General features: G+C 42.8%; 1 protein-coding gene across 1 annotated transcript in view; it reads right to left on the bottom strand.

The window, feature by feature from the left end:
• PPP1R37 (protein phosphatase 1 regulatory subunit 37) overlaps positions 1-17,343 on the bottom strand; it is an 86,434-nt gene that overhangs the window by 19,123 nt on the left and 49,968 nt on the right. Inside the window, exons 5-8 of the mRNA XM_077455163.1 lie at positions 12,426-12,545; positions 8,582-8,732; positions 4,361-4,516; positions 2,563-2,675 (exon numbers count right to left, since the gene is read on the bottom strand). Coding sequence (XP_077311289.1) covers positions 2,563-2,675; positions 4,361-4,516; positions 8,582-8,732; positions 12,426-12,545 — 540 coding nt within the window. The remainder of the gene's footprint in view (positions 1-2,562; positions 2,676-4,360; positions 4,517-8,581; positions 8,733-12,425; positions 12,546-17,343) is intronic.

Raw genomic sequence — 17,343 nt, 5'->3', positions numbered from 1 at the left:
ATAAATATCTCATCCTTCTTTCCTCTGCACCGCACAGCTTCAAGATCCCCTTTCTGTACACTACAAACCTTCCAGGTGTCCTATATACCATCCATTTTCAACTGCCTTGGCAAAAAGCCTAAAAATTGACCAAAAATGTATACAAGCCAGCAGGAGGATCAAGCCTGCCCTTTAGTTACAGATAGGCACAGGTTTTTATTGTGCACCATTTCAACCTTCCAGCCACTGACATCCTAAATAGTGATGTCATCAGTGTTGATCATCCTTGTTTGACCTCCCCTGCCCCTCCGTCATCACTGGGGTCACATTAGCTGAGTGATGGAGAAAAACTGAGGGAGAAGAGAAACACTCGGTACTAGTGTGCAAGTGTATTTGCTTTGTAAGAATACATCACCTCTAATGTTGGGTGTCCTATGCAGGGCTGCTGTTAGAAATCATGGGGCCCAAAACAGCCTACCTGAGAGGGCCCCCCAAACTGACAGGGCCTGGGGCGTGGGCCTGACCACCGCTCCCCCTAGCCCACAGGCAGCAAGCAGAGAAAAAAAAGGAGACAGCGTGCACTGTGTGCCTTGGAGAAATAAAGATTTGGCAAAACTGCACTAACAGTAGGAGGTCAGGTATCAGGTGTACGTATAAAATTCACAAACTGCAGGTGTCAAGAATATGTAGTGTACAGAGTGCAGGGGTCAGGACTATGTAAACTTATACAGTGTAGTTTCAGGAGTATGTACTGTATAGTTTGCAGGAGTGGGTAAATACATGGAATGCAGGAGTCTGGTTTATGTAATGTACAGAATTCAGTGGTTAGGGTGGGGGTAATGGCAAAAGCAGCAAATGAGTGTATACAAAAATATCCCCCCCCCCAATCCCATTACATTCAGTGGCCAAATGCATCCCACTCCACTGAATGGAGAAGCCTCACAACCATGTTCAACACAAATGCAGTGAGGTGGTGCCGGTTTTTAGGGATTAAATCAGGTGGCGAGAAACCAATTTAATGTTTCTTTGCCACCTGTCAAACACCTCCTGAAAAAAGGATCCACTGTGGTTCACTCTTCAGAGGACAAAATTAGTGTACCCTAATCAACAGCAATGCCCTTAGATGCGTCACTCCAAATGTGCTTGGTATTACCCAAGAGTTCAGCATTCCCCCCAACCCCCCCCCCCCCCCCAGTACCTGGTCTGGGCAGCTTCTGCCTGGGATCCAGGTGCAGTACTTCTCCTGCAGGTGGTTCCTCCTGAAGCCAGGGGCCCGGGACCAGCTGAGCACTGCTGGTACATGTGGTCCTCACTTTCTCCTCGGCACCACTGAGCTGGGCAACTAGGTCTGGAGGGAACTGGGGGAGTGTGTGGCCATGGAAGTAGAGCAGGCGGGGACTCCCAAATCCTGTCCACCAATAAGCTAAGCCCCCGCTGTGCAACTATTTAGTCTGGGTTCACACCATTGCCACATCCGTCGCACAGCAGGGGTCTGTGCATGCTGGTTCACTGTTTCAGGTCCGATTTCAGCTCAAATTTTGGGCTGAATTTGGACCCGAAACGCACAAAAAAAAAAAAAAGGCACTTTTTTTTGCAAATCACATCGGACCTGCGGAGATATGTGAACCAGCTCCATAAAGAGCCAGTCACATTCTCATGCTATGCGAAATGGATGCAGGAAAACCCTCATCCAATTCACATAGGTGTGAATCCAGCCTTAGAAAACAAACATCTCCAGGCCCTCTGTGTTCAGTGGCGGCTGAGGGACTATTTCTTAATTTTCTGGTTGAGGTGGATTAATCCGCCGCAGCGTTCCAGGCTCCAGTATATGCATATTGAAGAGGCGGAGCTTCAACTGTGTAGCGCGATGCGGTGGATTAATCCGCCTCAACCCGAAAATTAACTGTCCCCTGGCTCCCACTCAACACAGAGGGCCCGGAGAGGTTTTTTTTTTTAAATAGCTGCATGGGGGAGGGGGGGGGGGTGTAATGGGAGGGCTGGTGGTTCAACCTCATCAGCAGCCCTGGTCCTAGGTGTGTTGATGCTGCCATATTATGTAAACCTATTAGAATAGTTTACATTTTATAAAGGGGTGCCTTGAGATTGTCCATAATTTTAAAAGGGTGCCCTGACTGAACAAAGTTTGAGAAACACTGCTATACACACCATAAATCTTCCATGTGCCCTACTTCTGTCCACCACATATCTTCCATCTCCACTGCCTTTGTACGTGCTTTTTAACTCACACACCTCCCCTTTCCTAAGTACATACTCCTATATATCGTATATGTATATCGCACATCTCCCAGCTTTCTTCCCCTGTACAGCCCAAATCCCATAGCTCCCCCAGTATCTCCCTCAATCACATACATATCCTTGAACTCAGTATATGTCCAACTTACTCATGTGTTGGCCCTACTCTTTTGTTCACCACAAGCGTCTCCATCTCTGAACACCTTTCTTCCTTGTACACCCCCTTTGTCCCAAATAGACTGCCTTCCTTGTACATAACTCATTCACCCCAAGAGTCTCCTCTGTACATGCCTTTCTACCTTCCACACAGCATATCGCAACAAATCTCACCAAGCACATGCTCATGTAGACCATGCCAGCATGTGTTAGCTGATTGTTCCAGAGGACCAATGTGACCAATCCCTGGCGTTGCTCCTTTAGCCCCTCACAGATATAAGCCAACCCTAGATGTGGAGTAAAAATATGTAAAATACTTTAGCTAAGACATGCAACTAACCTAATGAACAAATCAAATATTGTAGTCTACATGGAATAAAAATATAGCTCACTGACCATTAATAATTGTCTATGCAACTTGTACATTCGAAGGTCAGCCATGCAGAAGCAAAGATTGTTGGGTAGCAACAGAATTGTTCCCACTTTACATCCCTACATTACTACAGGTTTTCCCCCTCCTAGGCTGCATGTATTGTAAAAGCAACCACAGACTGTTTACACCATGGACAGAATGTGATAATGAACACTTGATTACAAGTGATTATAGTTCAGGAAATAGCCCCTGCACAAGTATTGCAAAACGATGTTCAAATTGCCTGCACTACTAACACAGACTATGAATTTCCATCTTGAACAACAGAGAATACACAGTTGTAATCTGCCCAAAAAGTGTTTTCTTACTCTGAGAAGAATATACAGTACAGCGATTTAACGGTCTTTCAATGGGGACCGGTTCTGATGTCAACTAAGAGGGGAACTGCCTTTTAGAGACTTTCTATCACTTGTTGCATTACTGTAACAGGACCTGAAGGGAAACCTCTTTAATGGGACAAAGACAGCAAGAAATAAAACTAAAGAGGTTTAACCCTTCCCTACTTTATCCAGCAAAGTTTTTGGTATAAACACACACACTTAAAAGGAGAAGTATAGCCAAAGCTTTTTAGGCTGTACTTTTCTTACGGATCACAGGAGTGCAATTTGTGTTGAACTTCTGTTTCCCATCTTCAGCCGACAGCTAAAGCCTGCTGTTGGCTGAAGTCACAGAGCCAGTCAAGGCTTTGAAAAGATCCCAACCATATGGTTTGGATCCACCTAGATGCCTGGCAACTAGCTCAGCCTCTCAGCGATGCGCTGGAGGTGCAGAGCAAAGAGCCAGTGATTGACTGTCACCTGCTCTTTGCCGGCTGAGAGCTAGAGTAATCAGCAGTGTGATTGTTCGGTTCTCGGTCTGGAGCTGGTGGGGGGCAGATGCAGCATTGGATTGAAACTGCATTCACCTTTGTATGATTTTTTTTTTTCCCCATAAATACCAAACTTCTCTTTTAAAGTGGCTGACAGAAGAACAGAAAGCAAAACAGATGGAAACCTCTGAAGATGAGGCTCACAAGGGATGGGACGTGGTGAAATCCGTCTGCACCAATTTTTGGCTCTGCGCAGCGCACCTGTTTTCAATCATCCACCGTACTCCCCTTATTTGGTGCCTGCGGATTTCTGTTTCCCCACCTCGTTTTGCGGACGTGGTGGCAAGCCAAGAATGTGTGGCAGCAGTTCTGCGATCGATTCCTAAAGAGGCCTTTTGCTGACAGTTTCCAGCAGCTTTATGAACATTGATAAAAGTGTGTTGTGAAGGATGCCAATTATTTTGAAGGCCATTAAAAGGTCATTTGTTTGCATCTTCTGTTTTGTTTTCTGATACCATTCACCAAACTTTTTAGATGCACCTCGCAAATATAATGAAGATAAAAGCAGAGTTCTTTTAATCAGCAGCAATGGCTGCTGGGATTTTCTTAGCTCTAACTGTACCAGTAATTGTGCACTTCCTCATTACAAGCCCATGAAACACACAGATTCTTTAAAAGTATTGGAGTGAGAGTCCCACAGTTGTGGGGACACACATGCAGGCAACACTCACCTGAGTCCATGATGTGATTGTTTCGCAGGTCCAGAATCTGTATACATCCATTGAACTTTAATACATTTCCCAGCTGAGCAGAGTCCTGCAAGCTGTTCAGGCGGTTGTCAGCGAGGTACAACTCCCGTAACACTATGTTCATCTTCAGTGCAGTGGCTTAAACAGGAGAGTAATGGGAGAACCGAGTTGCTGATACATTGAATAAAAAGCACAGCACTGCTGAGAAAGTTACAATTCAAAGAGGCAGCCCCAAAAAACTCAAATGCATAGCTGATAGTGCCATGTCTTAGGGTTTGTTTACACCATGTCCATTGAGCTGGGCCTTTCTGCAGACCAACATATAGGTATAGAATTTCTATGTGCAGTGGTTTGAGGGGGAAAAAAAAAAAACACAACGCAACTCGACGTTCATGGCGTAAACCATCTCTTAGTAATTTAAACTAAATTCTCTCACTACACCGTATTATCATTGAAATTTTCTGAAGCCATCAAGTTTCCTAATTCTAAGTTCTAGCTACCCAAGAATGAGATTCTTAAATGTAATTATTTTGTGCTTTTCGTTTCTCCAAATATATATTTTAGCTCCTACTCGATTTCCAGCCTGCCACCGATATCAGTGTGTGGCCATTCACAAAACACATGGCCGCAGTAATATCCCAGGCTGAATTTTATGAACGGCCAAATGTAGAGGCGGATGGAGACAACACTGGCACTAGCCCCTATCTGACCTGCATCGCTGATATAGGTGGTGGTGGACCATAAAGAGGGGGAGTGAATTATCCTGGGAAATGAAAAACTCTTTAGCAGTTTGAAGAAAGCCAACATATAGTTCGTTACAAAACAGCAGCATGTACATACAGTTGTGCTCCAAATTTGCATACCCTGGCAGAAATTGTGACATTTTGGCATTGATATTGAAAATATGACTGATCTTTTTTAGGGATAGTAATTATATGAAGCCATTTATTATCACATAGTTGTTTGGCTTCTTTTTAAATAACAGAAATCATCCAAATGGCCCCGATCAAAAGTTTACATACCCTGGAATGTTGCCTTTGTACAGACACAGAAGGTGACACACACGGGTTAAAATGGCAATTAAAAGGTTAAATTCCCACATCTGTGGCTTTTTAAATTGCAATTACTGTCTGTGTATAGTCAATGAGTTTGAAAGCTCTCACATGGGTTCATTGAGCAGGCTAGATACCGAGAGCCATGGTAGAAGAAAAGTAATGTCAAAAGACTTGTGTAACAAGGTAATGGATAAAAGATATAAAAAGATATCCAAAGCCTTGAATATGCCAGTCAATACTGTTCAATCACAAATTAAGCAGTGGAAAAAAATCAGAAATTTCAAGCCAAAGTCAGGTAGACCAAGAAAGATTGCAGTCACAACTGACAGAAAAATTGTTCAAGATACAAAGAAAAACCCACAGGTAACCTCAGGAGAAATACAGGCTGCTCTGGAAAAAAAGACCATGTAGTTTCAAGGAGCACAATGCAATACTTGAACAAAAATAAGTTACATGGGGAGATGTCAGAAAGAAGCCTTTACTGTGTCAAAGCCACAAAAAAAGCCCAGTTATAATGCGTCCAACAATACCTTGAAACGCCTCACTGCTTCTGACACACTGTAATCTGGAGTGACGAGACCTAAATAGAGCTTTATGGTCACAACCATAAGTACTGTTTGGAGGGGGATCAACGAGGCCTATAGCGACAAGAATATTATCCCCAAAGCGAAGCATGTTGGTGGCCCAGGGTGTGAGACCTCTAAAGGCAGATGGAATCTTGTGAAAATTGATGGCAAGATGAATGCAGCATGTTATCAGAAAATACTGGCAGACAATTTGCATTCTTCTGCACGTCAGCTGCACATGGGACACTCTTGGACTTTCCAACATGACATTAATTCTGTGCACAAGGCCAAGTTGACCCTCTAATGGGTACAGCAGAAAAAATGGCGACTGTTCTGGAGTGGCCATCAGTCTTCTGACCTTAATATCATGGAGCCACTCCGGGGAGTTTTCGAACGTGTGGTTCATGCAAGACAACCAAAGACTTGGAGGCATTTTGCCAAGACGAATGGGCAGCTATACCAACCTGCAAGAATTTGGGGCTATGCTAAAGGGAGCAATACAGAGTATTAGGAACTAAGGGTATGCAGACTTGTGAACAGGGGTCATTTAATTTGTTTTACGATTGTGTCATTCTGTTATTACCTACAGTTAAATATGAATCAGGTTTGCCTGTCAGTTTTTCTGAAGGCCATGAAGCCCTTAGGACAGGAGGTTGTAAATTAACTTGTGTCCATTTATATCAGCCTACCTCCAGATCCATTCAGGTCTGATAAAAAATAAATAAAAAAAATAAAAAGGATTTTTGCAGACTGGTCCGGATGTAGCCTGATCTAAACGGATAGTCCATTTAATGAAACTAAAAAACGGACATGGATGTAACATTAGTCCCGTTTGGCTTTGACCATCAGAGAATCTGCTCACAGATCCCCTGCTAATCAGAGCAGACTCTGCAAGGACAAATATATAAGCTACAGCACTAGCAAATACAACAAAAGTGAAATTGAAAACAATTCATTAATAATAAAAGTGAAAGTCCATATAAAGTGACCGATGTGCTCCAATCCAAAAGTTCTCCAAAGTTTTCAAGGTGTACCACAACACCCCCTCCCGTGTTCCCACTCATCGGATCGAATGCACCCTCAGCTTTTCAGTCTAGGGGTCACTTCGGGCTTAATAGCAATGGAGAGGAATGGCCGCTTTGGCATCAGATAACTGATTATCCTTAACAAGGAAGTTTTAAGAATAACAGGTACCCAGAATGAAAGGAAGGAACTGATAGTGAAGTAACAAAAAGTATTTATTGAGCATATAAATTAATACTTACAAGAAGAAAGATAAAATCAGGCATAAAACATGGTGCTGCGAGTACAAAAAACGCTGTTCATGGCGTGTGTTCCACAATACCGGAAGTGAAGTCAATAGGAACCGGAAATTACGTCTACGCGTTTCACCCTCCCACAGGGCGTCATCAAGGACCTTCATTCTGGGTACCTGTTATTCTGGCCAAGTATCCTTAACAGTGGGGATACAGGAGGGGGTGTTGTGGTACACCTTGAAAACTTTGGAGCACTTTGCACTTTTGGATTGGAGCACATCAGTCACTTTATATGGACTTTTATTATTAATGAATTGTTTTCAATCTCACTTGTGTTTGCTAGCACTGTATCTTATATATTTGTATTTGTTCAAGTGAATAGCACCTTGTGTACAGAAGCTGCAGGTGTCATTCCATTGTTCACTTTATGTTATTTTGTACAACATCAGCGTGAGTATATATATTTAGAATATATTTTTTAAAGACTCTGCAAGGAGCCTTGCTGTAAGCACTCTTAGAGGTGTTCCAAATAAGAAAACTGTGAAAGCACAAGGCTCGATTCACAAAGCTGAAACACCAGGCTAAGGATCCTTATTTTCGAATAAGTTACCACTATTTTCAGATTTCAACGAAATTAAAATTTTCTAGTCACATGACTGAACATAAAGATCCTTTTTCTTGTGTATAACTTTCTGAATTTATCCTCTGGTGGTTTAAAGAGTAACTCCACTTTTGTTGAGAAAAAAAAAACAAAGCAAAAAACATTCCCCTCTGGGTGCTCTATCCACATTGCAGATTCCTACCTTTTGTCAATCTGAAGAACTAGCTGATTGTCTGTGTCCATGTGCTCAATGACATTATAAGTATTAATTAGCTGCTGCACCTGCATGGCTCTAATGATGAATGTGGCAGGGTCTGCATCCCTATGGGAGTATCTGTTTGTTGCAGGGGAAGCTCAAAATCTTACTTGTACTGTAGTGCAGATTTCTGGGAAAAATCAGTGGACTAATCACACAAGCAGAGAATTATATTTCTGGGGGGAATTGTGCACACCATCTCTGTACAGAACACCTCCAGGTAGCCATATTGCATTGCATTATATGTTACAGATAATACAGTGCTGCAAATTGGAAAGGGAAAGTCGTTTTAATAACATTCGAATTACAATATGCCTTTTGTAGCAACTGTATACACTTTTTTTTATTTGCCATTTTTTTCCCACAAAAGTGTTGTTACGCTATCAATTATTCTGGATATAAAACAAGTCAATACAGTTGAATGCAATCTGGGGATATGTTAGGCAGGCAGCCACAAGAGGGCACTCACCCAGTAACATGAGCGGTCTCCCAGACAGGCTGGTGTTTTCAAGGTGAAGGACGGTTAAGCTGCTACTAATGCGGAGTGCTCGAGCCACAAATGGAGCCGAGTGGTCCAGCAAAGGGGTATTGCGAGCATCCAGGTATTGCAGACAGTTTGTCTGTCACATAGCAAAATGTACATGTTACATAACATTTTAATTAAAAAAATAAAAATATATATACTTATTTTATGATCGCCTTAAAAAAAAAGCAACAAAGGTTAACATGTCATAAGTATGTGCATACCCCTGTGGCAACATATGTCAGTGTCTGACTTTGGTCCACAGTGTATATAGACTAATATAGAGGGTGCAAGGTTAAGCATTATCTTGCAAACCCCCTTTAACCACACACATAAAATGCACCATTTGAATTATAAAATGGGTTTGATTTACTAAAACTGGAGTGTGCAAAATCTGGTGCAGTTGTGTATGGTAGTCAAATTCTAACTTCTACTTGTTCATATAAGCTTTGAAAAAAAAAAAATAGATTTTTTTTTATATGCAGAGTTGCATCAGACTTTGCACTCTCCAGTTATAGAAAATCAATGGGTTTAGAATGCAATATAATGTGTACTTATAGCCACTTATATGGTACTGTTTTTCGATCTTCCCGATTGTGCTCACTTACACATTTTTCAGTATAACTCTTCTGTGTCCAAGGGCCCCTAAACCTGGTCATGCATTATTCCACCGACCTTACATAGATCAAAGTACACAACGAAAATTAAAAGGATTGTGCTCAATCTTGTAAGTATGGTGCATGAAGATATTACACTGGTGTGACCACATACAAGCTGTATTTATAGTTCAATTTTATACTACACTGACTTCTAGTATTTTATTATAGCCTAACTACAGGCAATTTTTATTTTTTTTACTTTTCTTCAACAAGTGAAGAAACGTTAAACCCATTTACGATCTGTGTCCCCCCTGGCCCTGGCCTGGTCTGTGTCCCAGTTGGTGATAGGTTTTCCCTCACCTGTTCATATGACAAGTTTTTAGTACAGGAAGGGAGAGCAAATCTTTCTAATAGGGACGTGCATATCAATAAAAACCTTAGATTAGATTCTAACCCCTTCCTATTCTATGTAAATACATTTTTGGAATACAATACTAGTTATCTGTAGCCATCCTGTGGTGCCTGCTGTCTGGAAAATTTATACCATTAGTATCACAAACAGTGCCTTGAAAAAGTATTCATAATCCTTGAAATGTTCCAAATTTTGTCATGTTACAACCAAAAACATAAATGTATTTTATGTGATAGACCAACACAAAGTGGCACATAATTGTGGAGCGGAAGGGAAATGATAAATGGCTTTCAAAATGTTTTCCAAATAAATATCTGAAAAGTGTGGTGTGCATTTGTATTCAGCCCCCCTTTACTCTGATACCCCTAACTAAAATCTATTGGAATCAATTGCCATAGTAAATAGAGTCCACATGTGTGTAATTTAATCTCAGTATAAATACTGCTGCTCTGCAAAGCCTTCAGAGGTTTGTTAGAGAACCTTAGTGAACATCTAGCATCATGAAGGCCAAGGAACACACACCAGACAGGTCATGGATAAAGTGGAGAAGTTTAAAGCAGAGTTAGGTTATAAAAAAAAAAAAAATCCCAAGCTTTGAACATCTCACGGAGCACTGTTCAATCCATCATCCGAAAATGGAAAGAGTATGGCACAACTGCAAACCTACCAAGACATGGCCCTCCAACTAAACTGACAGGCCGGGCAAGGGATGCATTAATCAGAGAAGTAGCCAAGAGGCCCATGGTAACTCTGTAAGAGCTGCAGAGATCAACAACTCAGGTGAGTGAATCTGTCCACAGGACAACTATTAGTTGTGCACTTCACAAATCTGGCCTTTATGGGTGAATGACAAGAATTAAGCCATGGTTGAAAGAAAGCTATAAGTCGTCCCATTTGCAGTTTGCGAGAAGCCACGTGGGGGACACAGCAAACATGTGGAAGAAGGTGCTCTGTTCAGATGAGACCAAAACTGAACTTTTTAGCCTAAAAGCAAAACGCTATGTGTGGTGGAAACCTAACAGTGCACATTAAGGATGAGCTCAGGCATGTTTGTATGCTCCATGTGCAGAGCCTGACAGGAAGTTGGCCCTGCGCTGATCACATGAAGCGAGACATTGCCCCGATGCGCGGCTGCAGAGATCAGGAAATGTCTCACTGCCTGTGATTAGCGCAGCGCTGCGTGGACTTCCTGGTGGGTTGTGCACATGGAGCATGCAAACACGCCTGAGCTCATCCCTACTGCACATCACCCTGAACACACCATCCCCCACCGTCCTTCAGCAGGGACAGGGAAGCTGGCCAGTGTTTATGTAATTTCAGCGAAAGGTGGTTCTACATAGTATTGACTCAGGGGGGCAGAATACAAAGGAAAGCAAAACTTTTCAGATATTTGTAAAACATTTTGAAAATCATTTATCATTTTCCTTCCACCTTACAGTTATGTGCCACTTTGTGTTGGTCCATCACACAAAATTCCAATAAAATACAATTTATGTTTTTTGGTTGTAACATGAAAAACGTGGAAAAAAGGGGGAAGAAATTTTTCTTTTTTTCAAGACACCTTATGTGGGAAGAGGTTTCTTTAACAGAATCACTGAGGCCGGGTTCACACCTATGCAAACTAGATGAGGTTTTCTCTGCATCCTATTCGTATTGCAGGAGAATGCGACTTGCTCCCTATGGAGCCGGTTCACATATCTCCTTTGCGGCTGCGGAGTGCACTGCACAGAAACGATGTGCATCTTTGGCTCAGTTTCAGGGCCAAATTCAGGCATAGATTCAGCCCTGATTCGTCCCTGAAACAGGGACGCACAGCGCTCCTGTGCGATCTGAAGCTGGTTCCAGTGTGAACTGAGCCTGACAGTTGTGAGAAAACTTATCTAAAAGGCAGTCTTTTCATTCCATCTACACAAAGTGCTTCAAAGAGAAGTAGGGCCAAAGCTATTTTGGTCCTACTTCTCCTGTGGGTCACAGGACTGCACTTAGTTCTACACTTCTGTGAGCCTGCTGTCGACTGACACTACAGAGCCAGTCCAGGCTACAAAGAGATTCCGGCTTTAAATGTTGGGATCCACCTGGATGCCTGGATAGGTGAGCAGCTGAGAGACTGAGCAAGCCACTCCCGCCCCCTCTACAGCCCAGTGTTCCAGTGAGCACTGGAGGGGCAGAGCACAAAGCCAGTGACCGACAGTCACCACTCTGTGCTCGCTAAAGATCAGTCCTTAATCACTCAGTGTAGAGACAACAGGTGAAAGATGCAGCTGGGATTGGTGCTGCAGCCATTTAGGCGAGTACGATTCTTATTTATTTTCAATTCCTGCACTTATTTAAAATGGTTCTAAAAGGCAGAAGTTTTTTTTATCTTATAGCATTCTATGCAGCCCCCCTGATACTTACATGATCCTCCGTCCCAATCCAGCGATGCTGCATGAGAGACTTGGCTGCCTAGGACTCTCCCTCCTAATTGGCTGAGACACACAGCGGACGCCATTTCCTGCCACTGCTGTCAGTCTGTGAGCAAATGAGAAGAGAAATGGGGTGGGGTCGAGCCACGGTCCTTGTCCGAATGGACATAGAGCAGCAGCTTGGCTTGAGTGAGTAGGGGGAAGGTGCCAGGAGCGCCGGCAAGGGATGCGAGAAGAGGAGGATCTGTGTTGCTCTGTGCAAAACCACTTCACAGAGCAGGTAAGCATGACAGGTTTGTTATTTAAACAGGACTTTAGTATCACTTTATCCAAAATTCATATATAGGTCTGTTTCATTTTCAACATACACTTACCTTGCGCATCATGTGCGCGGCAGCTTGCCATCCCCGAGTGCCAATGTGCTTATTAAAGGAAATGTTGAGATGCGTCGCCGATTCATAATACTCAATCATGTCAAATAAAGCGGAGGCACCCTGCAAACACCAGAAAAAGGAGGAGTGACATATCTCTACATACAAAAGGAAAACTTTAATCTTTGTGCTCTTTTAGATGGGTAGCGGGATTCAGTAAAAAAACAGGCAGATGAGCCTGAGTTTTACACCCCCTTGACGCCTATCCGAACTGTAATACAGCCGGACAGGGCTGTACACCTTGTTATACTTGGGATGCAGTTTTTGACAAGCACCCATTAAATTCAAAGGAACTGTGCAACAACCACCGGCAATGCACGTGATTATGGCAAAGTAGGGTGGCATTAGAGGGTTAAACCAGACAGTGATGAGAAGATCTAACCAATCCTCCCTGCCTGTTAAATGCCCTCTAAAAAGCAATCCGAGGATCACTTCTTAGAAGGCACTGCAGATGTGAAGAGCCCTTATTAAAAAGCTGGACATTATTTTACAATGAGGATATGCTGGGTCACTCGGTAAAACCAATTCATATTTTTATCTGCTTTCCTCATAAACAGAGAGCAGCTAACATGCAAACCTAGTGCCTATTAACATCCATCGCTAATACACTACAACCCAGGCTCAAAGTAATCAAAAATCTCAGAGGCAGCCGCAGAACACAGGCGCACAGCATTACGTCTTGAGTTTTCTCTGGCTTAGACTTAACAAGGACTACAAAATGCTGAGGAAAAATAAATTAAAAAAAAAAAGACAAAAATGTACATTTTTGCACATGCATTTGGCAACTGGAGGGATAACGCAATACTTGAGAAAAGGTTCGTAATGTTCAAGTTGAATGCACACAGGCGCTGGGTGCAAAAATCATGCAATATTAAAATGGCCATCTGTCAGCAATCTACTCACTCACACTGCCAGCTAAGCCTAAGGCAGCCCATACATTATGAATTTTTTTCCATTCAACCACTGGTTTGAATGAAGGAAAACGCATTCAATGTGGATGGGGGAACCTTCCTGCTGTGGTATTGTATTCTGTCAGTGAGGAGCCTTCCCCGCCGTCAGAATACAATGATCAGCGTTGCACGACAGGCAGGTTGCATACAAGCCAATCAATAGATTAACTTGTGTACAACCAGCCTGCCCTTACATGGATTTAATTAGCTGAATTTCACCATAAAAGGGGTTGTGGGTCCATGAAGAGCAATAGACAACCATGCCTCAATTGCATCAGATAACTATCTGCAGTATGCCTGACCACTCTAAAGTAGTATACAATTGGCAGGAGTCAGAACTGCCCACCAAATTCCGCCTATTTCAAACCATGTGAATTGGAATGCACAGTAAGTTATACAATATAAATATTCTTTCATTACATCAACATGATTTATTTTACATTTATATCTAGGACACCGAAAAAAGACCAAACATTCCTTTGAACAGAAAATTACAACATAACAAGCCTAGATGATAAAGTTCTAATTATAGGGTTGGTGTGATATATTTATTTTTTTCAAACAGCAACCTGCTACTAATTTTGTCTATTAAAAGCCACAAGAAACTGACCTTTTCCTATCACACATGACTCACAATTGGGAGCTAGGTCTTATCTACAAATCGATTGCAAATGTATTGTTAGGCTCCATGCACACTGGGCTTAAAATATTACAGACATAAAAAAAAAAAAAAAAAAAAAACAACAACAAACATGTCATACTTACCTGCTCTGTGCAGTGGTTTTGCACAGGGCAGGTCCAATCCTCTTCTTCTCATGGCTCCCCGATGGTGCTCCTGGCCCCTCCCACTACAGCAAGCAGCTTGCTTTGAGGGCACACAAGTAGGCTCACTCCCGAGCCGCTGCGCTCTATGTCCTCACACACAGACGGTGCTCAAGCCCCCGCCAACCTCCCTAGCCACATTGGCTCACTGGCTGTCAGTCACAGCAGCAGGAGCCATATACACGTTTAGGAGTGTTTTTCTACCAGAAAACTCCAATCAAAAAATTTAAACCAGAAGGGTTTTTTTTTTTCTGCCTCTAAATGTGCTAATGTACATGAACACATAGGATAACACTGAACTGCTTCTGCGGGCAAAGCACAAACTCCAGTAGAAGCAGCGTTTTTTTAAGCCCAATGTGACTGTGCATGGACCCTAAAGTGTATCTATAGCCCACATTTTTTTTAGTTTTGGATAGAATGGGGAAGGATTCGAATTCCAGTTTTACTTCATTCAGGGGGTCCCGTTGGAGAGATTTCTTCAATTCCTGTCTGGTAAAAAAAGTTGTCCCCTAGGATGGAAAGTGAAAATCTCTCTAACAGCAGTACAGTCAAAATGAAAAGGTCTTCTTTAGTAGCTCAAGTAAGGGAATGCTAGAACCCTTGTTGATTTTTGCTGTTGATAGTTTTCCCTATTGCAGATTTGCCATCACTTCCTGTCTGCAAATACATCACTAGAACAGAAAGTAAGGGAACATCTTCCTGATGGAGCCCAGGATAGTAGAAACACCTGACAGGGTTTCTAAACTTTGCATATTCTATCCAAAATAAAAAAAAGTTTTGGGTTTAATTATTTTAAATGGCAAAAGCAAGGGGTAGATTTATGAAAGCTACATTGGTTTCTTGCATAATATGAATCCTCAGATAATGAGAAAGGAGTGAAAGTTTACACAGCAAACCTTCAGTTTCACCCGTTTGTTTGACCCACTGCCTCTGGTGCTTGGTGAAAAACTTTCACCCCATTCCCCATGCCTCAAAATTTTCATAGGAGGTCATTACAGCAAGCACATTTCCTGTTTGTAGGCACCCAGCCTCCCACAAGATTCACTGACCATCGTAGGCATGCTGCCTGCGGTACCAGTCACAGCTGCTGTGTACTATGTGGTGCATAAAACTTTCATAGAGCTAGTTTCTTTTGGATGAGAAAGACTTAACTGCAGAGCTTGCACCTTTCCTCTGCACACCGAGTCCTGGGACTTTAACATCTCTTCAGCTGATAGTGTAGGACGGGGTGCCCAACCAGTGGCCGGGTGCCACATGTGGCCCGCGGAGCCCTCCGATATGGCCCACGACCTCCTGTTCTGGGATGGTGGGTTCACAAGCCCAGATCGCGCCAACCCACCATCCCGGATGGGAATTAAGCCGGGCAGTAGAGGAAGCACAGCTGTGGAGAGAGCGGAGTCACAAAAGCCTATGCTTCCTGTATAGCACCGGCTCCTGACGCAGGTGAAGTGATACCAAATGCACTCTGCCTGGGACAGCAATAGCCGGCAATACCTAAATGGAAGACTGTTATTGAAGGTACATTACTAAAATCACATTGTATATATGGGAATATCTGTTCTGCAATGGTTACTGGGCTGCTTTCAAACTGATCAGCAGGTGCAGTGCAGTGCGCCTGCGGGCTACCAGCACAGTCATAAACTTCTGTTATTACCTGCGAGTTTGGTGCACTTTCAGAAAGTGCATATCACCTGCAGGATATAATAGAAGTCTATGGCAAAGTGCAGCTTATCTGCAGGAAAGCCAGGTGCACTGCGCGCTGGTCCTGCAGTGTGGGTAAACCTTAGCGCATCAGTGTGAAAGCAGCCTCAGGCCCCTTTCACACAGTCTGATCCAATCAGACCCTCCATTCACCTCTATGGAGCGGCAGATGTAAATGGACTTGTGTCTGTTTACGCCCACCTACCTCCAATCCGATCCCCCAAAAAAAAAAAAAAAAAAAAAAAAAAAAAAAAAACACAGAAGGGCAACAGTGCCCTTCCATCTGGGCAGATCGGATAAGAGGGCCCATATAGTAGAGTGTGCTGTGTCCATGTCCACTCTGCATATGCGGAGAGGACACAAACCTGTCATCCGCCCGCTCCACTGTGTGGCCCGCGACCAGTTGCCAAGTCACTTAAGTGGCCCTCACTCTTCAAAAGGTTGGACACCCCTGGTGTAGGAGGTTGTTTTGTTCTCTATGCAAGAATGCAGAACGTTTCTCATAACCGACTTGCTGTGTTCCCAATTGTATTATCCATTCATATATCAGAAGTTAATATTGCAGGATGGCTCAGACTACTCATGTGACCCCCTTTCTTTCCTCCAATTTTTGGGGGAAAAAAACCTCACAAATTTGTTAAAATTAAGAACACTCCACAGCAGGCAAATGGGAAGTATTAAAATATAAAAGACTGCATACTGAACCCCTGCCTACAAATAAGTAATTTATGGGCACTGGCATCAGATAATGCTCCAATAGCAGGTGAGACATTTTCAGTCACCTTCCTATGATTTTCCTCTATGGAAAAAGGACGGACTTAGCTAATGTGGCTTTTGCAAGCTTAACTGATATTCTGTCACATTTTAAAAAATAGAGTCCGATGACCATCAAAAGGACCAAAAATCCTTGTAAACAACCTTTTTTTTTTTCTCAGCAACAATTAATGTCATCTAATCTGCCAACACTAGCCTGGAAACATGGCATAAGGGATATTTTCAGGAAAGTCCATTGACATGACATTGTATGTCCATTAATATTTTCGCAGAAGGTAGTTTAATAAGACATGTGCCTACTCGTTAAAATTAGAAGAGAGGTTTAGCCTTAAACCGCGTAGAGGGTTCTTTACTGTAAGAGTGGCAAGGATGTGAAATTCCCTTCCACAGGTGGGGGCGTCAGTGGGGGGGGGGGGGCATCAATAGTTTCAAGGAACACTTAGATAAGCACCTGAACCATCACAACATACAGGGATATAAAAAGGTAATACTGACATATAATCACACACATAGGTTGGACTTGTGTCTTTTTTTTTAGACCTCACCTATCACTATATAACCAACCGAGACATATTTTGCAAGTGAGTGTCCGACAGTGCTTAAGTTTACTCCGA

This window comes from Lithobates pipiens, unplaced genomic scaffold (genome assembly GCF_037356315.1).
Source record: "Lithobates pipiens isolate NorthernLeopardFrog02 unplaced genomic scaffold, aLitPip1_a1.2 Scaffold_1, whole genome shotgun sequence".
Classification (NCBI taxonomy): domain Eukaryota; kingdom Metazoa; phylum Chordata; class Amphibia; order Anura; family Ranidae; genus Lithobates; species Lithobates pipiens.
Note: the sequence above shows the minus strand (reverse complement) of the source record. Positions and strands in the feature narration are given on the sequence as shown.